Source organism: Nerophis ophidion, linkage group LG02, assembly GCF_033978795.1.
Source record: "Nerophis ophidion isolate RoL-2023_Sa linkage group LG02, RoL_Noph_v1.0, whole genome shotgun sequence".
Taxonomy (NCBI): Eukaryota; Metazoa; Chordata; class Actinopteri; order Syngnathiformes; family Syngnathidae; genus Nerophis; species Nerophis ophidion.
Window position 1 is genome coordinate 84,417,099 of NC_084612.1, and position 27,779 is coordinate 84,444,877.

A 27,779-nucleotide genomic window follows, 5' to 3' on the forward strand; every position below is an offset into this window, starting at 1 on the left:
ACCTTCTCTGCATTGTGTGGTCACGCTGGTGCTTCCTGCTTTTAAGTGGCCATCTTGAGACGGCAGCAGCATCAGCGCAGCGGTTCTTTGAAGGCTTGTAAAATCAAAACCGGAGCAGTTAGAAAAACTATTTTTGCAACTTTTAATCAGAAGGGTTTAATCTCTTTCCTGTGGGAGTTTGAAGCCGACACAACAAATGCGCTCAGAGGAGATAATGTTTGAAAAAAGGTGAAGGGGTTTTACAAAACTTTTGATTTGAAGGGGTAATTGCCAACTTCCTGTTGATTTTTGCTGAAGGGTGTCAATTAATGAAATGTAGGTCTAAGTGAGACCTACATAGAGGTTTTTGTTTCATGTCTCCACGACATTCCTACCGGAAGTTACTAGCAGTTTTGTCTGTGTTTTCTTCCCAAGAGCAGTTTGTCAGTGTTTTATTCTTAGGGGGCGATGGAGGGCAATTTTGGGTTTTTTGGTTTTTTTTTTTATTAGATCGCAATTTTCGCCAGTCCTGATGTGTGTGTCCAATTTGGTGAGTTTTGAAGCATTTTAAGGGGGTCAAATTACAGCTCAAAGAGGCAAAAATGACATTTTTTTTTAGGAAACTTTTGTTTTGAAGGGGTTTTTGCCAACTTCCTGTTGATTTTTGCTGAAGGATATAAGTGTATGAAGTGTAGGTCTAAGTCAGACCTGCATTGAGGTTTTGGTTTCATATCTGTACGACATTCCTAACAGAAGTTAAAAGCAGTTTTTGTCTGTGTTTTATCCTAGGGGGCGCTAGAGCGCAATTCTGAGTTTTGGGTTGTTGTTTTTTTATTATTAGATTGGCAATTTTCGCCAGTCCTGATGTGTGTGTCCAATTTGGTGAGTTTTGAAGCATTTTAAGGGGGTCAAATTACAGCTCAAAGAGGCAAAAATTACATTTTTTTTTGGAAACTTTTGTTTTGAAGGGGTTTTTGCCAACTTCCTGTTGATTTTTGCTGAAGGATGTAAGTGTATGAAGTGTAGGTCTAAGTCAGACCTGCATTGAGGTTTTGGTTTCATATCTCTACGACATTCTTAATGGAAGTTACAAGCAGTGTTTGTCTATGTTTTTTCCTAGGAGGCGCTAGAGCGCAATTTTGAGTTTTGGGTTGTTGTTTTTTTATTATTAGATTGGCAATTTTTGCCAATCCTGATGTGTGTTTCAAATTTGGTGAGTTTTGAAGCATTTTAAGGGGGTCAAATTACAGCTCAAAGAGGCAAAAATGACATTTTTTTTAGGAAACTTTTGTTTTGAAGGGGTTTTTGCCAACTTCCTGTTGATTTTTGCTGAAGGATGTAAGTGTATGAAGTGTAGGTCTAAGTCAGACCTGCATTGAGGTTTTGGTTTCATATCTCTACGACATTCTTAATGGAAGTTACAAGCAGTGTTTGTCTATGTTTTTTCCTAGGAGGCGCTAGAGCGCAATTTTGAGTTTTGGGTTGTTGTTTTTTTATTATTAGATTGGCAATTTTTGCCAATCCTGATGTGTGTTTCAAATTTGGTGAGTTTTGAAGCATTTTAAGGGGGTCAAATTACAGCTCAAAGAGGCAAAAATGACATTTTTTTTAGGAAACTTTTGTTTTGAAGGGGTTTTTGCCAACTTCCTGTTGATTTTTGCTGAAGGATGTAAGTGTATGAAGTGTAGGTCTAAGTCAGACCTGCATTGAGGTTTTGGTTTCATGTCTCTATGACATTCCTAATGGAAGTTACTAGCAGTTTTTGTCCGTGTTTTTCCTAGGGGGCGCTAGAGCGTAATTTTGAGTTGTTTTCTTTTATTTTTTATTATTAAATGGCAATTTTCGCCAGTCCTGATGTGTGTGTCCAATTTGGTGAGTTTTGAAGAATTTTAAGGGGGTCAAATTACAGCTCAAAGAGGCAAAAATGACATTTTTTTTAGGAAACTTTTGTTTTGAAGGGGTTTTTGCCAACTTCCTGTTGATTTTTGCTGAAGGATGTAAGTGTATGAAGTGTAGGTCTAAGTCAGACCTGCATTGAGGTTTTGGTTTCATATCTCTACGACATTCCTAATGGAAGTTACAAGCAGTTTTTGTCTGTGTTTTTTCCTAGGGGGCGCTAGAGCGCAATTTTGAGTTGTTTTCTTTTATTTTTTATTTTTTAAATGGCAATTTTTGCCAGTCCTGATGAGTGTGTCCAATTTGGTGAGTTTTGAAGCATTTTAAGGGGGTCAAATTACAGCTCAAAGAGGCAAAAATGACATTTTTTTTAAGGAAACTTTTGTTTTGAAGGGGTTTTTGCCAACTTCCTGTTGATTTTTGCTGAAGGGTGTAAGTGTATGAAGTGTAGGTCTAAGTCAGACCTGCATTGAGGTTTTGGTTTCATGTCTCTATGACATTCCTGATGGAAGTTACTAGCAGTTTTTGTCTGTGTTTTTTCCTAGGGGGCGCTAGAGCGCGATTTTGAGTTTTGGGTTGTTGTTTTTTTATTATTAGATTGGCAATTTTCGCCAGTCCTGATGTGTGTGTCCAATTTGGTGAGTTTTAAAGCATTTTTAGGGGGTCAAATTACAGCTCAAAGAGGCAAAAATTACATTTTTTAGGAAAAATTTGTTTTGAAGGGGTTTTTGCCAACTTCCTGTTGATTTTTGCTGAAGGATGTCACTTAATGAAATGTAGGTCTAAGTGAGACCTACATAGGGTTTTTTTTTCATGTCTCTACGACATTCCTACCGGACGTTACAAGCAGTTTTGTCTGTGTTTTCTTCCCAAGGGCAGTTTGTCCGTGTTTTATTCTTAGTGGGCGCCAGAGCGCAATTTTGAGTTTTTTTTTATTTTTTTTATCAGATCGCAATTTTTGCCAGTCCTGATGTGTGTGTCCAATTTGGTGAGTTTTGAAGCATTTTAAGGGGGTCAAATTACAGCTCAAAGAGGCAAAAATGACATTTTTTTTTAGGAAACTTTTGTTTTGAAGGGGTTTTTGCCAACTTCCTGTTGATTTTTGCTGAAGGATATAACTGTATGAAGTGTAAGTCTAAGTCAGACCTGCATTGAGGTTTTGGTTTCATATCTGTACGACATTCCTAACAGAAGTTAAAAGCAGTTTTTGTCTGTGTTTTATCCTAGGGGGCGCTAGAGCGCAATTCTGAGTTTTGGGTTGTTGTTTTTTTATTATTAGATTGGCAATTTTCGCCAGTCCTGATGTGTGTGTCCAATTTGGTGAGTTTTGAAGCATTTTAAGGGGGTCAAATTACAGCTCAAAGAGGCAAAAATGACATTTTTTTTGGGAAACTTTTGTTTTGAAGGGGTTCTTGCCAACTTCCTTTTGATTTTTGCTGAAGGATGTAAGTGAATGAAGTGTAGGTCTAAGTCGGACCTGCATTGAGGTTTTGGTTTCATGTCTCTACGACATTCGTAATGGAAGTTACTAGCAGTTTTTGTCAGTGTTTTTTCCTAGGGGGCGCTAGAGCGCGATTCTGAGTTTTGGGTTGTTGTTTTTTTATTATTAGATTGGCAATTTTCGCCAGTCCTGATGTGTGCGTTAAATTTGGTGAGTTTTGAAGCATTTTAAGGGGGTCAAATTACAGCTCAAAGAGGCAAAAATGACATTTTTTTTTGGAAACTTTTGTTTTGAAGGGGTTTTTGCCAACTTCCTTTTGATTTTTGCTGAAGGATGTAAGTGTATGAAGTGTAGGTCTAAGTCAGACCTGCATTGAGGTTTTGGTTTCATGTCTCTACGACATTCGTAATGGAAGTTACTAGCAGTTTTTGTCAGTGTTTTTTCCTAGGGGGCGCTAGAGCGCGATTCTGAGTTTTGGGTTGTTGTTTTTTTATTATTAGATTGGCAATTTTCGCCAGTCCTGATGTGTGTGTCCAATTTGGTGAGTTTTAAAGCATTTTTAGGGGGTCAAATTACAGCTCAAAGAGGCAAAAATTACATTTTTTAGGAAAAATTTGTTTTGAAGGGGTTTTTGCCAACTTCCTGTTGATTTTTGCTGAAGGATGTCACTTAATGAAATGTAGGTCTAAGTGAGACCTACATAGGGTTTTTTTTTCATGTCTCTACGACATTCCTACCGGACGTTACAAGCAGTTTTGTCTGTGTTTTCTTCCCAAGAGCAGTTTGTCCGTATTTTATTCTTAGTGGGCGCCAGAGCGCAATTTTTATTTTTTTTAATTTTTTTTATTAGATCGCAATTTTTGCCAGTCCTGATGTGTGTGTCCAATTTGGTGAGTTTTGAAGCATTTTAAGGGGGTCAAATCACAGATCAAAAAGGCAAAAATGACATTTTTTTTAGGAAACTTTTGTTTTGAAGGGGTTTTTGCCAACTTCCTGTTGATTTTTGCTGAAGGATGTAAGTGTATGAAGTGTAGGTCTAAGTCAGACCTGCATTGAGGTTTTGGTTTCATGTCTCTACGACATTCCTAATGGAAGTTACAAGCAGTTTTTGTCTGTGTTTTTTCCTAGGGGGCGCTAGAGCGCAATTTTTAGTTGTTTTTTTTTTCATTTTTTATTATTAGATGGCAATTTTCGCCAGTCCTGATGTGTGTGTCCAATTTGGTGAGTTTTTAAGCATTTTAAGGGGGTCAAATTACAGATCAAAGAGGCAAAAATGACATTTTTTTTAGGAAACTTTTGTTTTGAAGGGGTTTTTGCCAACTTCCTGTTGATTTTTGCTGAAGGATGTAAGTGTATGAAGTGTAGGTCTAAGTCAGACCTGCATTGAGGTTTTGGTTTCATGTCTCTACGACATTCCTAATGGAAGTTACAAGCAGTTTTTGTCTGTGTTTTATCCTAGGGGGCGCTAGAGCGCGATTTTGAGTTTTGGGTTGTTGTTTTTTTTATTATTAGATTGGCAATTTTCGCCAGTCCTGATGTGTGTGTCCAATTTGGTGAGTTTTGAAGCATTTTAAGGGGGTCAAATTACAGCTCAAAGAGGCAAAAATGACATTTATTTTAGGGAACTTTTGTTTTGAAGGGGTTTTTGCCAACTTCCTGTTGATTTTTGCTGAAGGATGTAAGTGTATGAAGTGTAGGTCTAAGTCAGACCTGCATTGAGGTTTTGGTTTCATATCTCTACGACATTCCTAATGGAAGTTACTAGCAGTTTTTGTCCGTGTTTTTTCCTAGGGGGCGCTAGAGCGCGATTTTGAGTTTTGTGTTGTTGTTTTTTTATTATTAGATTGGCAATTTTCGCCAGTCCTGATGTGTGTGTCCAATTTGGTGAGTTTTGAAGCATTTTAAGGGGGTCAAATTACAGCTCAGAGAGGTGGCGGTATAATAATAATAAAACCTTAGAAATACAATAGGGTCCTTTGTCTCAAAGGGACTATCGGTCCCTAATTATTTGCTCATTTGCATAAAGTCCCCACAAGTCAAGATATTAGCTGCACTAAAATGGAAAGAAGGTTTTAGCACACCTAACCTGGCATTAGCACAGTTTGTGACCATGTGCTGCAGGAAGGTGTGCAGCTGGAGTGGCTTTTCACACCGCGGCTCCCTTTTGGTCCCCGGTGGTCCTCTTAAGTGTTTCCGTGTCCCTTTCGGGCCCTCGAGAGGCTCGTTTAGGGGGCGTGTCCTAATGGAGCGTCTTCATCCGCGCTCGCTAATGAAGGATCTTTGCCGGGAGATAAACAAACAATAGCGAGCCGCGGCCCTCGTTGGCTCTTACGTAAGTGTGTGTGTGTGTGTGTGTGTGTGTGTGTGTGTGTGTGTGTGTGTGTGTGTGTGTGTGTGTGTGTGTGTGTGTGTGTGTGACTAAGGCACACAAAGAAGTGCGACTCTCCAGGCGAGAAAGCGTCTCCTCGTTTAGTGCGGCCTAATATTTTCATTAGCCGCCCGACTAAACAAGATTATTAATTGGCACGGCGTGTGTGTGTGTGTGTGTGTGTGTGTGTGTGTGTGTGTGTGTGTGTGTGTGTGTGTGTGTGTGGTCCGCGCCCGCGTGAACGCCGATGTTGTTTGGGTTTTTCCCCCCCATCGGCGCGTCCGATGGGCGGAGCTTATAGCGCTTTTCTACGCCGCGGGCACACACGTGTGTGTGTGTGTGTGTGTGTGTGTGTGTGTGTGTGTGTGTGTGTGTGTGTGTGTGTGTGTGTGTGTCAGCTTACTTTGGCGGGGCGAGAGACGTCGTATTCGTCCTTGTCACTCAGAGAACGAGGCGATGGGGAGTGTGTGTATTTTGTTGCGCCCTAAAAAGTGTGAATACTGCAAGTGTACTCACTACGCACCAGATGTTTGATAGTAACGTGCATCCGAGTTGTAGTTTCCTCTTATCATCATCATTCATGAGCTTTCATCTTCTCTCGGGAAATTAATTTGTTTTGTTGCGCCCTAAAAAGTGCGAAAACTGTAAGTATTGTGCTTATTATGCACCAGCTGTTTGATTGTAACGTGCATCTGAGTTGTAGTTTTCTCTTATTGTCAACATCATTCATTAAGTTCTTTTGGAAATTAAACTGTTTTGTCGCGCCCTAAAAAGTGCGAATACTGTAAGTATTGTGCTTAGTATGCACCAGCTGTTTGATTGTAACGTGCATCTAAGTTGTAGTTTCCTCTCATCATCATCATCATTATTTATGAGCTTCCATCTTCTCTCGGACATTATCATTTTTTGTTGCGCCCTAAAAAGTGCTAAAACTGTAAGTATTGTGCTTAGTATGCACCAGCTGTTTGATTGTAATGTGCATCCGAGTTGTAGTTTCCTCTCATCATCATCACCATTCATTAACTTTCATCTTCTCTCGGAAATTAAATTGTTTTGTTGCTCCCTAAAAAGTGCGAATACTGTAAATGTTGTACTTACTACGCACCAAATGTTTGATTGTAACGTGCATCTGAGTTGTAGTTTCCTCTCATCATCATCATCATCATCATTATTTATGAGCATTCATCCTCTCTGGGACGTTATAATTTGTTGTTGCGCCCTAAAAAGTGTGAATACTGTAAGTGTTGTACTTACTACGCACCAAATGTTTGATTGTAACGTGCATCTGAGTTGTAGTTTCCTCTCATCATCATCATGATCATCATCATTCATGAGTTTTCATCTTCTCTTGGACATTATAAAAAAAATGTTGCGCCCTAAAAAGTGCTAATAATGTAAGTATTCTGCTTACTATGCACCAGCTGTTTGATTGTAACGTGCGTCTGAGTTGTAGTTTCCTCCCATCATCATCATCATCATCACCATTCATTAACTTTCATCTTCTCTCGGAAATTAAATTGTTTTGTCCCGCCCTAAAAAGTGTGAATACTGTAAGTGTTGTACTTACTACGCACCAGCTGTTTGATTGTAACGTGCATCTAAGTTGTCGTTTCCTCTCATCATCATCATCATTATTTATGAGCTTTCATCTTCTCTCGGACATTATAATTTTTTGTTGCGCCCTAAAACGTGCTAAAACTGTAAGTATTGTGCTTATAATGCACCAGCTGTTTGATAGTAACGTGCATCTGAGTTGTAGTTTCCTCTCATCATCATCACCATTCATTAACTTTCATCTTCTCTCGGAAATTAAATTGTTTTGTCGCGCCCTAAAAAGTGTGAATACTGTAAGTGTTGTACTTACTACGCACAAGCGGTTTGATTGTAACGTGCATCTGAGTTGTAGTTTCCTCTCATCATCATCATCATCATCATTATTTATGAGCATTCATCCTCTCTGGGACGTTATAATTTGTTGTCGCGCCCTAAAAAGTGTGAATACTGTAAGTGTTGTACTTACTACGCACAAGCGGTTTGATTGTAACGTGCATCTGAGTTGTAGTTTCCTCTCATCATCATCATCATCATCATTATTTATGAGCATTCATCCTCTCTGGGACGTTATAATTTGTTGTTGCGCCCTAAAAAGTGTGAATACTGTAAGTGTTGTACTTACTATGCACCAGCTGTTTGATTGTAACATGCATCTGAGTTGTAGTTTCCTCTCATCATTATCACCATTCAATAACTTTCATCTTCTCTCGGAAATTAAATTGTTTTGTTGCGCCCTAAAAAGTGCGAATACTGTAAGTGTTGTACTTACTACGCACCAAATGTTTGATTGTAACGTGCATCTGAGTTGTAGTTTCCTCTCATCATCATCATCATCATCATCATTCATGAGTTTTCATCTTCTCTTGGACATTATAAAAAAAATGTTGCGCCCTAAAAAGTGCTAATAATGTAAGTATTCTGCTTACTATGCACCAGCTGTTTGATTGTAACGTGCGTCTGAGTTGTAGTTTCCTCCCATCATCATCATCATCATCACCATTCATTAACTTTCATCTTCTCTCGGAAATTAAATTGTTTTGTCCCGCCCTAAAAAGTGTGAATACTGTAAGTGTTGTACTTACTACGCACCAGCTGTTTGATTGTAACGTGCATCTAAGTTGTAGTTTCCTCTCATCATCATCATCATTATTTATGAGCTTTCATCTTCTCTCGGACATTATCATTTTTTGTTGCGCCCTAAAAAGTGTTAAAACTGTAAGTATTGTGCTTAGTATGCACCAGATGTTTGATAGTAACGTGCATCCGAGTTGAAGTTTCCTCTCATCATTATCACCATTCAATAACTTTCATCTTCTCTCGGAAATTAAATTGTTTTGTTGCGCCCTAAAAAGTGCTAAAACTGTAAGTGTTGTACTTACTACACAGCAGCTGTTTGATTGTAACGTGCATCCGAGTTGTAGTTTCCTCTCATCATCATCACCATTCATTAACTTTCATCTTCTCTCGGAAATTAAATTGTTTTGTCGCGCCCTAAAAAGTGTGAATACTGTAAGTGTTGTACTTACTACGCACAAGCGGTTTGATTGTAACGTGCATCTGAGTTGTAGTTTCCTCTCATCATCATCATCATCATCATTATTTATGAGCATTCATCCTCTCTGGGACGTTATAATTTGTTGTTGCGCCCTAAAAAGTGTGAATACTGTAAGTGTTGTACTTACTATGCACCAGCTGTTTGATAGTAACATGCGTCTGAGTTGTAGTTTACTCTCATCATCATCATCATCATCATCATCATTCACGAGTTTTCATCTTCTCTTGGACATTATAAAAAAAAATGTTGCACCCTAAAAAGTGCGAATACTGTAAGTGTTGTACTTACTACGCACTAGCTGTTTGATTGTAACGTGCGTCTGAGTTGTAGTTTACTCTCATCATCATCATCATCATTCACAAGTTTTCATCTTCTCTTGGACATTATAAAAAAAAATGTTGCGCCCTAAAAAGTGCGAATACTGTAAGTATTGTGCTTACTACGCAGCAGCTGTTTGATTGTAACGTGCTTCTCAGTTGTAGTTTATTGTCATCATCATCATCATCATCATCATCATCATTCATGAGCTTTCATCTTCTCTCGGACATTATCATTTTTTGTTGCCCCCTGACCAGTGCTAATACTGTAAGTATAGTGCCTATTATGCAGCAGCTGTTTGATTGTAACCTGCATCTGGGTTGTAGTTTCCTCTCATCATCATCATCATTAACATCATCATCATTCACGAGCTTTCATCTTCTGGTGCACATTAGACTTGAACACACAGTGAAGGTCAGGACGAGCACGTGTCTGATAAAAGGATTCCATCTTCTTAACTCTACTTTGAAGTGTTCACACATTTAGACATTGAAACAACGTTGAAACAACGTTGAAAACGTGTTGATTTAGTTCCAGAATTTGAGCAACTTATACATAACTTTGAAACAACATGCTTTTTGATGACATTTAATCAATGTTGTGTTGTGATGTTGATTTGAGCGTTGAAATTTGGTCATTTTCCTAACCATCATTCCACAACACAAATAACAATGTTGAAACAACATGATTTTTGACGACGTTTTATCAACTTCAGCTTCTGACGTTGATTTGACCATTGAAATGTGGTCATTTTCTGACCAATATCCCACAACACAAATACAACATTGAATCAACATACTTTTTGACAACGTTTAATCAACGTTGGGTTGCGACGTTGATTTGACCATTGAAATTTGGTCATTTTCCAAACCAATATTCCACAACACAAATACAACGTTGAAACAACATGCTTTTTTTTATAAAGTTTAATCAACGTCGGCTTCTTACGTTGATTTTATCGTTGAAATTTGGTCATTTTGCAACCAATATTCCACAACACAAATACAATGTTGAAACAACATGCTTTTTGATGACGTTTAATCAACGTTGGGTTGCGATGTTGATTTTATCGTTGAAATTTGGTCATTTTCCAAACCAATATTCCACAACACAAATACAACATTTAAAACATGCTTTTTTTTAATAAAGTTTAATCAACGTCGGCTTCTTACGTTGATTTTATCGTTGAAATTTGGTCATTTTGCAACCAATATTCCACAACAACATGCTTTTTAATGACATTTAATCAACGTCAGGTTGTGACGTTGATTTTATCATTGAAATTTGGTCATTTTTCTATCCAATATCCCACAGCACAAATACAACGTTGAAACAACATGATTTTTGACGACGTTATATCAATGTCAGGTTGTGACATTGATTTTATCGTTGAAATCTGGTGATTTTCCTAACCAATATTCTACAACACAAATACAATGACGATGTTTAATCAACGTCAGGTTGTGACGTTGATTTTATCATTGAAATTTGGTCGTTTTCCTAACCACTATCCTAAAACACAAATGCAACGTTGAAACCACATGCTTTTTGACAACGTTTAATCAACGTTGTGTTGTGACGTTGATTTGACCGTTGAAATTTGGTCATTTTCCAAACCAATATTCCACAACACAAATACAACATTTAAAACATGATTTTTTTTTATAAAGTTTAATCAACGTCGGCTTCTTACGTTGATTTTATCGTTGAAATTTGGTCATTTTGCAACCAATATTCCACAACACAAAAAACAACGTAGAAACAACATGCTTTTTGACGACGTTTAATCAACGTCAGGTTCTGACGTTGATTTTATCATTGAAATTTGGTCATTTTTCGAACCAATATCCCACAACACAAATACAACGTTGAAACAACATGATTTTTGACGACGTTTTATCAATGCTTGGTTGTGACGTTGATTTTATCGTTGAAATCTGGTGATTTTCCCAACCAATATTCTACAACACAAATACAATGACGATGTTCAATCAACGTCAGGTTGTGACGTTGATTTTATCATTGAAATTTGGTCGTTTTCCTAACCACTATCCTAAAACACAAATACAACGTTGAAACAACATACTTTTTGACAACGTTTAATCAACGTTGGGTTGTGACGTTGATTTGACCATTGAAATTTGGTCATTTTCCAAACCAATATTCCACAACACAAATACAACGTTGAAACAATATGCTTTTTTTTATAAAGTTTAATCAACGTCTGCTTCTTACGTTGATTTTATCGTTGAAATTTGGTCATTTTGCAACCAATATTCCACAACACAAATACAACGTTGAAACAACATGCTTTTTGATGACGTTTAATCAACGTCAGGTTGTGACGTTGATTTCATCATTGAAATTTGGTCATTTTCCTAACCAATATTCCACAACACAACTACAACGTTGAAACAACATGATTTTTGACGACGTTTAATCAACGTTGGGTTGTGACATTGATTTGACCGTTGAAATTTGGTCATTTTCCTAACCATCATTCCACAACACAAATAAAACGTTGAAACAACATGCTTTTTGACAACGTTTTATCAATGTCAGGTTGTGACTTTGATTTGACTATTGAAATTTGGTCGTTTTCCTAACCACTATCCTAAAACACAAATACAATGTTGAAACAACATGCTTTTTGACGACGTTTAATCAACTTCAGCTTCTGACATTGATTCGACCGTTAAAATGTGGTCATTTTCCGACCAATATCCCACAGCACAAATACAACGTTGAAAGAACATGCTTTTTGACAACGTTTAATCAACGTTGGGTTGTGACGTTGATTTTATCGTTGAAATTTGGTCATTTTGCAACCAATATTCCACAACACAAATACAATGTTGAAACAACATGCTTTTTGATGACGTTTAATCAATGTCAGGTTGTGATGTTGATTTTATCGTTGAAATTTGGTCATTTTCCTAACCAATATCCCACAGCACAAATACAACGTTGAAACAACATACTTTTTGACAACGTTTAATCAACGTTGGGTTGTGATGTTGATTTGACCATTGAAATGTGGTCATTTTCCAAACCAATATTCCACAACACAAAAACAACGTTGAAACAACATGATTTTTGACGACGTTTTATCAATGTCAGGTTGTGACGTCGATTTTATCGTTGAAATCTGGTGATTTTCCCAACCAATATTCTACAACACAAATACAATGACGATGTTCAATCAACGTCAGGTTGTGACGTTGATTTTATCATTGAAATTTGGTCGTTTTCCTAACCACTATCCTAAAACACAAATACAACGTTGAAACAACATGATTTTTGACGACGTTTAATCAACGTCAAGTTGTGACGTTGATTTTATCATTGAAATTTGGTCATTTTCCTAACCAATATTCCACAACACAAATACAACGTTGAAACAACATGATTTTTGACGACGTTTTGTCAATGTCAGGTTGTGACGTCGATTTTATTATTGAAATCTGGTGATTTTCCCAACCAATATTCTACAACACAAATACAATGACGACGTTCAATCAACGTCAGGTTGTGACGTTGATTTTATCATTGAAATTTGGTCGTTTTCCTAACCACTATCCTAAAACACAAATACAACGTTGAAACAACATGCTTTTTGACAACGTTTAATCAACGTCAGGTTGTGACGTTGAATTTATCATTGAAATTTGGTCATTTTCCTAACCAATATTCCACAACACAACTACAACGTTGAAACAACATGATTTTTGATGACGTTTAATCAACGTCAGGTTGTGACGTTGATTTTATCATTGAAATTTGGTCGTTTTCCTAACCACTATCCTAAAATACAAATACAACGTTGAAACAACATGATTTTTGACGACGTTTAATCAACGTCAGGTTGTGACGTTGATTTTATCATTGAAATTTGGTCATTTTCCTAACCAATATTCCACAACACAAATACAACGTTGAAACAACATGATTTTTGACGACGTTTTATCAATGTCAGGTTGTGACGTTGATTTTATCATTGAAATTTGGTCATTTTCCTAACCAATATTCCACAACACAAATACAACGTTGAAACAACATGATTTTTGACGACGTTTAATCAACGTCAGGTTGTGACGTTGATTTTATCATTGAAATTTGGTCATTTTCCTAACCAATATTCCACAACACAAATACAACGTTGAAACAACATGATTTTTGACGACGTTTTATCAACGTCAGGTTGTGACGTCGATTTTATCATTGAAGTCTGGTGATTTTCCCAACCAATATTCTACAACACAAATACAACGTTGAAACAACATGCTTTTTGACGACATTTAATCAACTTCAGCTTCTGACGTTGATTTGACCGTTAAAATGTGGTCATTTTCCGACCAATATCCCACAGCACAAATACAACATTGAATCAACATACTTTTTGACAACGTTTAATCAACATTGGGTTGTGACGTTGATTTGACCATTAAAATTTGGTCATTTTCTGACCAATATCCCACAGTACAAATACAACGTTGAATCAACATACTTTTTGACAACGTTTAATCAACGTTGGGTTGTGACGTTGATTTGACCGTTGAAATTTGGTCATTTTGAAACCAATATTCTACAACACAAAAAACAACGTTGAAACAACATGCTTTTGGACGACGTTTAATCAACGTTGGGTTATGACGTTGATTTTATCGTTGAAATTTGGTCATTTTCCTAACCATCATTCCACAACACAAATAGAACGTTGAAACATACTTTTTGACAACTTTTATTCAATGTCAGGTTCTGACGTCAATTTGAACATTGAAATTTGGTCATTTTACAACCACTATCCTAAAACACAAATACAACGTTGAAACAACATGCTTTTTGACAACGTTTAATCAACGTTGGGTTGTGACATTGATTCGACCGTTGAAATTTGGTCATTTTCCTAACCATCATTCCACAACACAAATACAACGTTGAAACAACATGCTTTTTGACGACATTTAAACAACGTCGGGTTCTGACGTTGATGTGACCATTAAAATTTGGTCCACATGTTTGTCTATATGCATCAGTGGCGGTCCACATGTATGTGTTTGTTTTGCCTTCCGCCCGATTGTAGCTGAGATAGGCGCCAGCGCCCCCCGCGACCCCGAAAGAGAATAAGCGGTAGAAAATGGATGGATGGATGGATGGATGGTATCTGTGGCGGTCTACATGTTTGTGTTTGTCTAAATGTATCTGTGGCGGTCTACATGTTTGTGTTTGTCCAATATATCTGTAGTGGTTCACATTTGTCTAAATGTATCTGTGGCGGTCCACATGTTTGTCTAAATGTATCAGTGGCGGTCCATGTGTTTGTGTTTGTTTAAATCTATATGTGGTGGTCTACATGTTCGTGTTTGTCTGAATGTATCTGCGGCGGTCTAAATGTTTGTGTTTGTCCAAATGTATATGTAGTAGTTCACATGTTTGTCTAAATGTATCTCTGGCGGTCCACATGTTTGTCTAAATGCCTCAGTTGCGGTCCACATGTTTGTCTAAATGCATCAGTTGCGGTCCACATGTTTGTGTTTGTTTTAATGTATCTTTGGCGGTCTACATGTGTGTGTTTGTCTAATGTAACAGTGGTGGTCTACATTTTTGTGTTTGTCCAATATATCAGTAGTGGTCCACGTTTGTCTAAATTTATCTGTGGCGGTCCACGTGTTTGTCTAAATGTATCAGTGGTGGTCTACATTTTTGTGTTTGTCCAATATATCTGTAGTGGTCCACGTTTGTCTAAATTTATCTGTGGCGGTCCACGTGTTTGTCTAAATGCATCAGTGGTGGTCCACATGTTTGTGTTTGTTTAAATGTAAATGTGGTGATATACATGTTTGTGTTGTCCAAATATATATGTAGTAGTTCACGTTTGACTAAATGTATCTCTGGCGGTCCACATGTTTGTCTAAATGCATCAGTTGCGGTCCACATGTTTGTGTTGGTTTAAATGTATCTTTGGCGGTCTACATGTGTGTGTTTGTATAATGTAACCGTGGTGGTCTACATTTTTGTGTTTGTCCAATATATCAGTAGTGGTCCACGTTTGTCTAAATTTATCTGTGGCGGTCCACGTGTTTGTCTAAATGCATCAGTGGTGGTCTACATTTTTGTGTTTGTCCAATATATCTGCAGTGGTCCACGTTTGTCTAAATTTATCTGTGGCGGTCCACGTGTTTGTCTAAATGCATCAGTGGCGGTCCACATGTTTGTGTTTGTTTAAATGTAAATGTGGTATACATGTTTGTGTTGTCCAAATGTATATGTAGTAGTTCACGTTTGTCTAAATGTATCTCTGGCGGTCCACATGTTTGTCTAAATGCATCAGTTGCGGTCCACATGTTTGTGTTTGTTTAAATGTATCTTTGGCGGTCTACATGTGTGTGTTTGTATAATGTGACCGTGGTGGTCTACATTTTTGTGTTTGTCCAATATATCTGTAGTGGACCACGTTTGTCTGAATGTATCTGTGGCGGTCCACGTTTTTGTTTAAATGCATCAGTGGTGGTCTACATTTTTGTGTTTGTCCAATATATCTGTAGTGGTCCACATTTGTCCAAATGTATCTGTGGCGGTCCACGTGTTTGTCTAAATGCATCAGTGGTGGTCCACATATTTGTGTTTGTTTAAATGTATATGTGGTGGTCTACATGTTTGTGTTTTTCCAAATGTATATCTAGTTGTTCACGTTTGTCTAAATGTATCTCTGGTGGTCCACATGTTTGTCTAAATGCATCAGTTGCGGTCCACATGTTTGTGTTTGTTTAAATGTATCTCTGGTGGTCTACATGTATGTGTTTGTCTAATGTAACAGTGGTGGTCTACATTTTTGTGTTTGTCCAATATATCTGTAGTGGACCACGTTTGTCTAAATTTATCTGCGGCGGTCCACGTGTTTGTCTAAATGCATCAGTGGCGGTCCACATTTTTGTGTTTGTCCAATATATCTGTAGTGGTCCACATTTGTCAAAATTTATCTGTGGGGGTCCGCGTTTGTCCAAATGCATCAGTGGCGGTCCACGTTTGTGTTTGTTTAAATGTATCTGTGGTGGTCTACATGTTTGTGTTTTTCCAAATGTATATGTAGTAGTTCACGTTTGTCTAAATATATCTCTGGCGGTCCACATGTTTGTCTAAATAGATCAGTTGCGGTCCACATGTTTGTGTTTGTTTAAATGTATCTTTGGCGGTCTACATGTGTGTGTTTGTCTAATGTAACAGTGGTGGTCTACATTTTTGTGTTCGTCCAATATATCTGTAGTGGACCACGTTTGTCTAAATTTATCTGCGGCGTTCCACGTGTTTGTCTAAATGCGTCAGTGGCGGTCCACATGTTTGTGTTTGTTTAAATGTATATGTGGTGGTCTACATGTTTGTGTTTGTCCAATATATCTGTAATGGTCCACGTTTGTCTAAATTTATCTGCAGCGGTCCACATGTTTGTCGAAATGTGTCAGTGGCGGTCCATATGTTTGTATTTGTTTAAATGTATATGTGGTGGTCTACATGTTCGTGTTTGTCTGAATGTATCTGCGGCGGTCTAAATGTTTGTGTTTGTCCAAATGTATATGTAGCAGTTCACATGTTTGTCTAAATGTATCTCTGGCGGTCCACATGTTTGTCTAAATGCATCAGTTGCGGTCCACATGTTTGTGTTTGTTTAAATGTATCTTTGGCGGTCTACATGTGTGTGTTTGTATAATGTAACCGTGGTGGTCTACATTTTTGTGTTTGTCCAATATATCTGTAGTGGTTCACGTTTGTCTAAATGCATCAGTGGCGGTCCACAGGTTTGTGTTTGTTTAAATGTATCTGTGGTGGTCTACATTTTTGTGTTTGTCCAATATATCTGTAGTGGTCCACGTTTGTCTAAATTTATCCGTAGCGGTCCACATGTTTGTCTAAATGCATCAGTGGCGGTCCACATGTTTGTGTTTGTTTAAATGTATATGTCGCCTTAAATGCCAAAGAAAAAGTGTAAATATTCCCTTCTCCATCTTCCTTGTCTTCCCGCTCTCCAGCCTTTTTTATTGTATTTATTGTTGTTATATATTTATTGTTGTTATATATTTATTGTTGTTATGTATTTATTGTTGTTATATATTTATTGTTGTTATGTATGTATTGTTGTTATGTATTTATTGTTGTTATGTATGTATTGTTGTTATGTATTTATTGTTGTTATGTATTTATTGTTGTTATATATTTATTATTGTTATGTATGTATTGTTGTTATGTATTTATTGTTGTTATGTATGCATTATTGTTATGTATGTATTGTTGTTATGTATTTATTGTTGTTACGTATGTATTATTGTTATGTATGTATTGTTGTTATGTATTTATTGTTGTTATGTATGTATTGTTGTTATGTATTTATTGTTGTTATGTATTTATTGTTGCTCAAGCAAGGCAGACAGGCAGTCTATGACTATGGTTTTGAGGTCTAGACTCTGGTGGTCTCCAGTGTTTGCAGGTTGTTCCCAAACAAAGCGCTGAGTAGACAGTTTGTGTTGCAGCTCCGTGCTCGGCCAACACCTTCTTCTGCCACAGCAACATGTGCATCAACAACTCGCTGGTGTGCAACGGCGTGCAGAACTGCGTCTACCCCTGGGACGAAAACCACTGCAAAGGTCCGACCCAGACCGGAGTCTGGTCTCCAACTTTGTCTCCGCCGTGAGAATATTTCACCTCGCTGTGTTTGCCCGTCCAGAGAGGCGATCCAGCGGTCTCTTCCATCAGATCACCAAGACCCACGGCACCGTCATCGGCGTCTCGTCCGGGATCGTCCTGGTTCTGCTCATCATCTCCATCCTGGTCCAGATGAAGCAGCCCAGGAAGAAGGTAACTTCAGGCAGAACTTTGAGGGACAAACACCTCGGCCATCCGCTCCAAAAGGTGCGCTGCAAACCCAAGAAATGTTTGTTGCCCTTGAGAACTCATGGTCCTCCAACTCATGCTTCCTAACTCCCCAAATCAATGTTCCACCTGAGAAATCATGTTCCTCCAATTCATGCTTCCTAACTCCCCAAATCAATGTTCCACCTGAGAAATCCTGGTCCTCCAATTCATGCTTCCTAACTCCCCAAATCAATGTTCCCCTTGAGAAATCATGTTCCTCCAATTCATGCTTCCTAACTCCCCAAATCAATGTTCCACCTGAGAAATCATGTTCCTCCAATTCATGCTTCCTAACTCCCCAAATCAATGTTCCACCTGAGAAATCATGTTCCTCCAATTCATGCTTCCTAACTCCCCAAATCAATGTTCCCTTTGAGAAATCATGGTCCCCCAATTCATGCTTCCTAACTCCCCAAATCAATGTTCCCTTTGAGAAATCATGGTCCTCCAATTCATGCTTCCTAACTCCCCAAATCAATGTTCCTCTTGAGATATCATGTTCATTATTCATGCTTCCTAACTCCCCAAATTAATGTTCCCTTTGAGAAATCATGTTCCTCCAATTCATGCTACCTAACTCCCCAAATCAATGTTCCCCTTGAGAAATCATGTTCCCCCAATTCATGCTTCCTAACTCCCCAAATCAATGTTCCCTTTGAGAAATGATGGTCCTCCAATCCATGCTTCCTAACTCCCCAAATCAATGTTCCCCTTGAAAAATCATGTTCCTCCAATTCATGCTTCCTAACTCCCCAAATCAATGTTCCCCTTGAGAAATCATGTTCCTCCAATTCATGCTTCCTAACTCCCCAAATTAATGTTCCCCTTGAGAAATCATGTTCCTCCAATTCATGCTTCCTAACTCCCCAAATCAAATCAATGTTCCCCTTGAGAAACCATGTTCCTCCAGTTCATGCTTCCTAACTCCCCAAATCAATGTTCCCCTTGAGAAATCATCGTCCTCCAATTCATGCTTCCTAACTCCCCAAATCAATGTTCCCCTTGAGGAATCATGTTCCTCCAATTCATGCTTCCTAACTCCCCAAATCAATGTTCCCCTTGAGGAATCATGTTCCTCCAGTTCATGCTTCCTAACTCCCCAAATCAATCTTCCCCTTGAGAAATTATGTTCCTCCAATTCATGCTTCCTAACTCCCCAAATCAATCTTCCCCTTGAGAAATCATGTTCCTCCAATTCATGCTTCCTAACTCCCCAAATCAATGTTCCACCTGAGAAATCATGTTCCTCCAATTCATGCTTCCTAACTCCCCACATCAATGTTCCCATTGAGAAATGATGTTGCTCCAATTCATGCTTCCTAACACCTCAAATCAATGTTCCCTTTGAGAAATCATGTTCCTCCAATTCATGCTTCCTAACTCCCCAAATCAATGTTCCACCTCAGAAATCATGTTCCTCCAATTCATGCTTCCTAACTCCCCAAATCAATGTTCCCTTTGAGAAATGATGTTCTTCCAATTCATGCTTCCTAACTCCCCAAATCAATGTTCCCATTGAGAAATGATGTTCCTCCAATTCCTGCTTCCTAACTCCCCAAATCATTACCTGCTCTCAAGGAATCACACTGACATCCACAGTTGGAACCACATTGTCTTGTTTCTTGTATTTGTGGTGCTCTAAATGTATTTGTGGTGCTCTAAATGTATTGGTGGTGCTCTAATTGTATTTGTGGTGCTCTAAATGTATTTGTGGTGGTCTGAATGTATTTGTGGTGCTCCAAGTATGTTTGTGGTGGTGTGAATGTGTTTGTGGTGATTTGAATCCATTTGTGGTGGTCTAAATATATGTGTGGTTCTCTAAATGTATTTGTGGTGGTCTGAATCCATTTGTGGTGGTCTAAATGTATTGGTGGTGGTCTAAATGTATTTGTGGTGGTCTGAATGTATTTGTGGTTGACTGAATCCATTTGGGGTGGTCTAAATGTATTGGTGGTGTTGTAAATGTGTTTGTGGTGCTCTAAATATATTTGTGGTTCTCTAAATGTATTTGTGGTGCTCTAAATGTGTTTGTGGTGGTCTGAATCTATTTGTGGTGGTCTACATGTATTTGTGGTGGTTTGAATGTATTGGTGTTGCTCTAAATGTGTTTGTGGTGGTCTGAATCCATTTGTGGTGGTCTAAATGTATTGGTGGTGGTCTAAATGTAATTGTGGTGGTCTGAATGTTTTGGTGGTGGTCTGGTTCCGTTTGTGGTGGTCAAAATGTGTTTGTGGTGGTCTGAATCTATTTGTGGTGGACTGAATCCATTTGTGGTGGTCCCAATGTTTTGGTGTTGGTCTGATTCCATTTGTGGTGGTCAAAATGTGTTTGTGGTGGTCTGAATCTATTTGTGGTGGACTGAATCCATTTGTGGTGGTCTAAATGTATTAGTCGTGGTGTAAATGTGTTTGTGGTGATCTAAATGTTTTGGTGGTGGTCTGATTCTATTTGTGGTGGTCTAAATGTATTTGTGGTGGTCTGAATGTGTTTGTGGTGGTCTGAATCCATTTGTGGTGGTCTGAATGAATTGGTGGTGGTCTAAATGTGTTTGGGGTAATATAAATGTATTGGTGGTGGTCGGATTCCATTTGTGGTGGTCTAAATTTATTTGTGGTTGTCTGAAAATACTTGTGGTGGTCTGAATGTATTGGTGGTGCTCTAAATTTGTTTGTGGTGGTCTGAATCAATTTGTGGTGGTCTAAATGTATAGGTGGTGGTCTACATATTTGTGTTTGTCTAAATGCATCTGTGGCGGTCTACATGTTTGTGTTTGTTAAAATGTATCTGTGGTGGTCCACATGTTTGTCTAAATGTATCAGTGGTGATCCACATATTTGCGTTTGTCTAAATGTATCTGTGGCGGAATAAATGTTTGTTTGTCCAAATGTATCTGAAGCGGTCTGTCTAATGTATCTGTGGCAGATTATGTTTGTGCTTGTCTAATGTATCTGTGGTGGTCTGCATGTTTGTGTTTGCATCTGTGACGGTTCACATTTGTGTTTGTCTAAATGCATCTGTGGCGGTCCACAAGTTTGTGTTCGTCTAAATGTATCTGGGGTGGTCAACATGTTTGTTTTTGAAAATGTATACGTGGCGGTCCTCATGTTTGTGTTTGTCTAAATGCATCTGTGGCGATCTACATGTTTGTGTTTGTGAAAATGTATCTCTGGTGGTCTACATATTTGTGTTTGTCCAAATGCATCTGTGGCGGTCTACATGTTTGTGCATGTCTAATGTATCCGTCGTGGTCTACATGTTTGTGTTTATTTAAATGCATCTGTGGTGGTCCCCATGTTTGTGTTTGTCCAAATGCATCTGTGGCGGTCCCAATGTTTGTGTTTGTCTAAATGTATCTCTGGCGGTCCACATGTTTGTGTTTGTCCAAATGCATCTGTGGTGGTCTACATGTTTGTGTTTATTTAAATCCATCTGTGGCGGTCCCCATGTTTGTGTTTGTCTAAATGTATCTCTGGCGGTCCACATGTTTGTGTTTGTCTAAATGTATCTCTGGTGGTACACATGTTTGTGTTTGTCCAAATGCATCTGTGGCGGTCTACATGTTTGTGCTTGTCTAATGTATCGGTGTTGGTCTACATGTTTGTGTTTGTCCAAATGCATCTGTGGCGGTCCCCATGTTTGTGTTTGTCGAAATGCATCTGTGGCGGTCCCATGTTTGTGTCTGTTTAAATGCATCCGTGGCGGTCCCCATGTTTGTGTTTGTCCAAATGCATCTGTGGTGGTCCCCATGTTTGTGTTTGTCCAAATGCATCTGTGGTGGTCTACGTGTTTGTGTTTATTTAAATGCATCTGTGGCGATCTACATGTTTGTGTTGGTCCAAATGCATCTGTGGCGGTCCCCATGTTTGTGTTGGTCCAAATGCATGTGTGGTGGTCTACATGTTTGTGTTTGTCTAAATGTATCTCTGGCGGTCCACATGTTTATGTTTGTCCAAATGCATCCGTGGTGGTCCCCATGTTTGTGTCTGTTTAAATGCATCTGTGGCGGTCCCCATGTTTGTGTCTGTTTAAATGCATCTGTGGCGGTCCCCATGTTTGTGTCTGTTTAAATGCATCTGTGGCGGTCCCCATGTTTGTGTTTGTCCAAATGCATCTGTGGTGGTCCCCATGTTTGTGTTTGTCCAAATGCATCTGTGGCGGTCCCCATGTTTGTGTTTGTCTAAATGTATCTCTGGCGGTCCACATGTTTGTGTTTATTTAAATGCATGTGTGGCGGTCCCCATGTATGTGTGGCGGGCTGCAGGTCCATTGAACATATGGAAACAGTTTCGTCCAGATCAGTGGTCCCCAACCACCGGGCAGCAGAATAATTTTTTATAAAAAAAATATAAAAAATAATAATAATAATAATTAAATCAACATAAAAAACACAATATACACTTACAAATAGTGCACCAACCACAAAAAAATCCCTTTTTCATGACAAAAACGTCCCTTTTTCATGACAAAGAAGAAAGAAGAAGAAAAAAGGACACCCCCCGGGCCGCGGGACAAATTATTAAGCGGATACAAAAAGGTTGGGGACCACTGGAAGTTGCAGAAAAGTGTGAGTGTCGTGCAAAAGTATCTCCGTGTGAAAAGTGTCCGGTGTCTCCGGCAGGTGGTCGCCCGGCGGCCCGGCGTCTTCAACAAGGCGGGGCTGCAGGAGGTGTTCGACCCGCCGCACTACGAGCTCTTCTCCCTGCGCGAAAAGGAGATGTCCTCGGACATGGGCGACCTGTCGGAGGAGCTGGACAGCTTCCACAAGGTGCGGCGCTCGTCCACCATGTCGCGCTGCGTCCACGAGCACCACTGCGGCTCGCAGGGCTCTCAGGGCTCGCAGGGCGGCGGCAGCATGAAGCACAGCCGCACCACGCTCAGCTCCATGGAGCTCTCTTACCACAACGACTTCTCCAAGCCGCCGCCCATGAAGACCTTCAACTCCAGCGGCACCTACAAGAAGAGTTGTTACGGCTACAAGCCGCAGACTCACGACTGCGACCAGCAGGTCATCGAGGACCGCGTCGCCGAGGAGATCCCCTGCGAGATCTACGGCCGCGGGGGCGGCGGGGGAGCGGCGGGCGGCATGGGGGGAGCCTCCGGCATCGCGGGGGGAGCGGTGGGCATCACGGGCGGAGTGGCCCTCGCCGGCGGGATGGCGATGGCGGGGCCCAGCGGCATCGCGGGCGGCATCGGCGGCGGGATGGCGGGACCCTGCGGCACCCTCAGCATCCGCGGGAGCAGCGCTCGTAACAGCGCCAACGTGGTGGACCCCCAGCAGCGCTCCATGTCCATGGACTTCTAGAACCTGCATGAAGACCACGCCAGTCCACGTCTCACATCCACTCACCGGATGTAGAATATTTATCCATGTAAATATATGTAGCAAATATTTATTTCATCCTTTACGTGTTAGTCTCCTCACCGGCCATCGGGCAGATTTCCCAGGCTCCCTGAACGCCACACGGCCCTGACCTGCCCGGTTTTTCCACGACTTCTTCCTTCACTTTCCCGCGTAAGGGTGTCCAAAGTGCGGTCCGGGGGCCAATTTACTCATTTCATTTCATTGGAAAAGAAAATTACAAGAAAAGCATCAAAAAGTGGAAATAAAAAATGGGAAATAGGTGAAATATTTTGAAAAAATGTCGCAATATTGACATTAATAACACAAAACTACTATGTCAGCAGTTTTTTTTTTTTACTTTAAAACTGTCATTGCTCAAAAAATTATATAAATTCAAATCGACAGATAGATCTGAAGTTCGTCTACAGATTCAAAATAAAAAAATTATATATATATATTTACATCCATCCATCCATTTTCTACCGCTTATTCCCTTTTGGGGTCGGGGGGGGCGCTGGCGCCTATCTCAGCTACAATCGGGCGGAAGGCGGGGTACACCCTGGACAAGTCGCCAGCTCATCGCAGTATATATATATATATATATATATATATACATATATGTATCCATCCATTTCCTACCGCTTATTCCCTTTGGGGACGCGGGGGGCGCTGGTGCCATTTTCAGCTACAATCGGGCGGAAGGCGGGGGGTACACCCTGGACAAGTCATCAGGGCACATATAAATATATGTATAAGAAAATTATATATGTATATATATATATATATATATATATATATATATATATATACAAATAAACATGTATATATATATATAAATACATAAATATATGTATATATATATAAACATACATAAATAAATGTATATATATAAACATACATAAATATATGTATATATATATAAACATACATATATATATATAAACATATACATATATATATACATACATACATATATGTATGTATGTATATATGTATATACAGATACCTTTAGACAAACACAAACATGTTTATATATATATATATATATATATATATATAAACATACATATATATATAAACATATATATATATACATACATACATATATGTATGTATGTATATACAGATACCTTTAGACAAACACAAACATGTTTATATACATATATATATATATATATATATATATATATATATATACATATATATATATATATATATATATATATATATATATATATACATATAACAGGAGTTTTAGTTTGTTTACTTACTACTAAAAGTTGTCTAGTATGTTCACTATTTCATTTAAGGACTAAATTGCAATAAGAAACATATTCATGTCCCCTAAATGAATCCAATAATAAAAAATGTTGTGGTCCCCTTTATATAGAAAAGTATAGAAATACATTTTGGTACCATTTTATATAATATATATATATATATATATATATATACACACACACACACACACACAGGTATATGAGTAGGGGGTTTTGGATCCCTGAAACCTTTTTCCAACTCCCATTGATTGCTCAAAAAATAATGAACCAAAAGCATCATTATGAATTATTTACATATTGATTGCTCCAATTACTTCACATCAAATATTCTACTTTGAGAATTGTTTTTTTGTTTTTGTTTTTTTTGGGAGGGGATATTGTATATTTTATGTTTACTATTATAATTATTATTACCCATTTATTATACTTTTTATTAACAAGTTAGTCTGAGTCCAAGTTTAAAAAAGGAAGGTTTCAACAAAAAGGGACTAAGGCATTAAAAAAAAAAAAAAAAAAAGATCTTAAGTTGATTTACAGACTAGCGATTCTCAAACTGTTGAATGGCACGCGGGCGCCATCTAGTGGTACACCAAGGGATTCCTTAAATATTCAAACACAGTGTTACTGTTCAAACTATGCGTAACGTTACAGTGGCCAGAAGTATGAACTTTGTTCAATCAAACCTCTGCCTCCGTTTTAATGAATACTTATGCCTGCTATGCTACTGTATTTTAGCATTGGTCTTAATGATGGTACTTGGGGAGGGGGAGAAATACCAATTTCTTTTACCACTTTAATGACTGAGACCCTTTCGGGCCCCTGGATGTGTAACATTCACCAACATGAAGGGAAGCCCTAAGGGTTACAATGCATTGATATTAAAAATGACAAAAATCTAAAAGGCCCCCGCCTACTTTCGCTTTTGCAGCATCGGTGGAAAAAGTTTGGACACCCCTGTTCTCGCGCACCGTTAAGATAGCTAGCTACCATTCAGCCCCCGTTTACGCGCCGGAAAAAAAAAAACACCGGACATGCTGAATCCAAGACTTTGCCGACACGACCAAGCCGCACCGGGATGGACAACAAAGTTGCCGTAAAAAAAAACGGACTGAAGTGCGCCAGCGCCCTCCTGTGGTCTCCTGATGTCGCCCCCCAGAGGACTGCAGCGGTATTACAAGAGCAAACAAACGGGGCTGAAAGGGTCCCCTTCTTACAAACTGTACCTTTAAGCGTGAGCACACACACAAAGAGAGACTCTTATTTTGGTAAGAAATAAAACCATGTTTGAAATGTTTCAGCGGGTGTGAGAAAGGAGATGTAATTTTCTTTGTGAAACGTAAAAACAAGCACAAATGGAGCTGAAGATGATGACGATTTAACCACCGGTTGTATTATTTCATTCTGCTGGATTAAAAGAGAACGTACTCACCAACTTTATGGATTTATTTACAGGACGCCGCATCACAAATAACATCTCCACAGGAGCGATTTTCCGTGTCGTTTTCTAAATTGGCTGTCAAAGTGTACCAAATAGTCGGAACACGTCCTCAGCCTTCTACTATCCGGGTGAGAGGCGTGGTTTATGACCGGGTAAACTTCCAGGGAGCAGGGAAGCGAGGAAGCAGCAAACCACTCAAAGATCGTCACACAAGCTAGTGTGCCGATAGTTTGTGTTAGCGCTTAGAGTAACAATATCGCCAATACTTGTTATGGGCCCGCTGCAATAAAAGCAGTCCATATTATTATTGCTCATACTTCAGCTTTTATTTTATTTTATTTTTATAGTTCTCCGCATCTGTTCTCTTCCGTCTACTACTGAGACGAACCCCCTGCAAATGTTATACCGTTAGAAAGGTCTCGTTTGCGCCGACGGGGGAAATCTAAAAAAAAAAATGTTGTGTTACCATGGCAACGCCCTCACGAACAAACAAAAAAAATGGGCCTTTTGTCTAATACAAAACGAAATGGCCAACGAACCCCCACATATGTTGTACCGTCGGAAAGGTCTCGTTCGGGCCGACGGGGTTATTTTAAGTTGGGAACATTTTGTGTTACCATGGCGACGCTATTAAACGAACAAACAAAAATAAATGGGCCGATTGAAAGGTTACACACCTTTTGTCTAATACAAAACGAACCGGCCAACGAACCCCCACATATGTTATACCATCGGAAAGGTCTTGTTCGTGCCGTTGGGCCTACTTTGAGTTGGGAACATTTTGTGTTACCATGGTGACACGTCCCCAGCCTTCCACTATCCGGGTCAGAGGTGAGGTTTATGATTGGGAATAAACTTCCAGGGAGTAGGGAAGCGAGGAAGTAGCGAACCACTCGCTATTATAGTTTGTGTTAACGTTTAAAGTAACAATATCACCAATACTTGTTATGGGCCTGCTGCAAAACAAGCCGCCCATATTAATATTGCTCATACTTCAACTTTTAGTTTTATTTTTGTAGTTCCCCGCATTTTTCTCTCATGTCCACTACTGAGACGAACCAGCCAACGAACCCCCACATATGTTATACCGGCGGAAAGGTCTCGTTCACGTTGACGGGGGGAATCTAAATTGGGAACATTTTGTGTTACCATGGCAACCATATTCACGAACAAACAAACAAAAATGGGCCGATTGAATGGGTACACACCTTTTGTCTAATATGAAACGAACCAGCCAACAAACCCCCACATATGTTATACCGTCGGAAAGGTCTTGTTCGCGACGTTGGGCCTACTTTAAGTTGGGAACATTTCGTGTTACCATGGCGACGCGTCCTCAGCCTTCCACTATCCGGGTCAGAGGCGTGGTTTATGATCGGGAATAAACTTCCAGGGAGCAGGGAAGCGAGGAAGTAGCGAACCACTCGCTACTTTAGTTTGTGTTAGCACTTGTAGTAACAATATCGCCAATACTTGTTATGGGCCTGCTGCAAAACAAGCAGCTAATATTATTATTGCTCATACTTCAACTTGTATTTTTATTTTTGTAGTTCCCCGCATTTTTTCTCTTACGTCTACTACTGAGACGAACCAGCCAATGAACCCCCACATATGTTATACCGTCGGAAAGGTCTCGTTCGCGTCCACGAGGGGAATCTAAATTGGGAACATTTTGTGCTACCATGGCAACCATATTCACGAACAA

The 27,779-nt window shown here is 39.2% G+C and overlaps 1 protein-coding gene across 2 annotated transcripts in view; it reads left to right on the forward strand.

Annotated features, from left to right (window-relative positions):
- LOC133546728 (neuropilin and tolloid-like protein 2) overlaps positions 1–24,368 on the forward strand; it is a 62,527-nt gene extending 38,159 nt beyond the window's left edge. The window contains exons 8-10 of one of the 2 annotated variants that reach the window (XM_061892544.1): positions 17,634–17,747; positions 17,828–17,958; positions 22,634–24,368. In XM_061892544.1, the coding sequence (XP_061748528.1) occupies positions 17,634–17,747; positions 17,828–17,958; positions 22,634–23,317 (929 nt within the window). In that variant the 3' untranslated portion in view covers positions 23,318–24,368. Of the gene's footprint in view, positions 1–17,633; positions 17,748–17,827; positions 18,013–22,633 lie in introns of both variants that reach the window. The other variant, XM_061892533.1, reaches the window with a different exon arrangement.
- Positions 24,369–27,779: the final 3,411 nt, after the last annotated feature.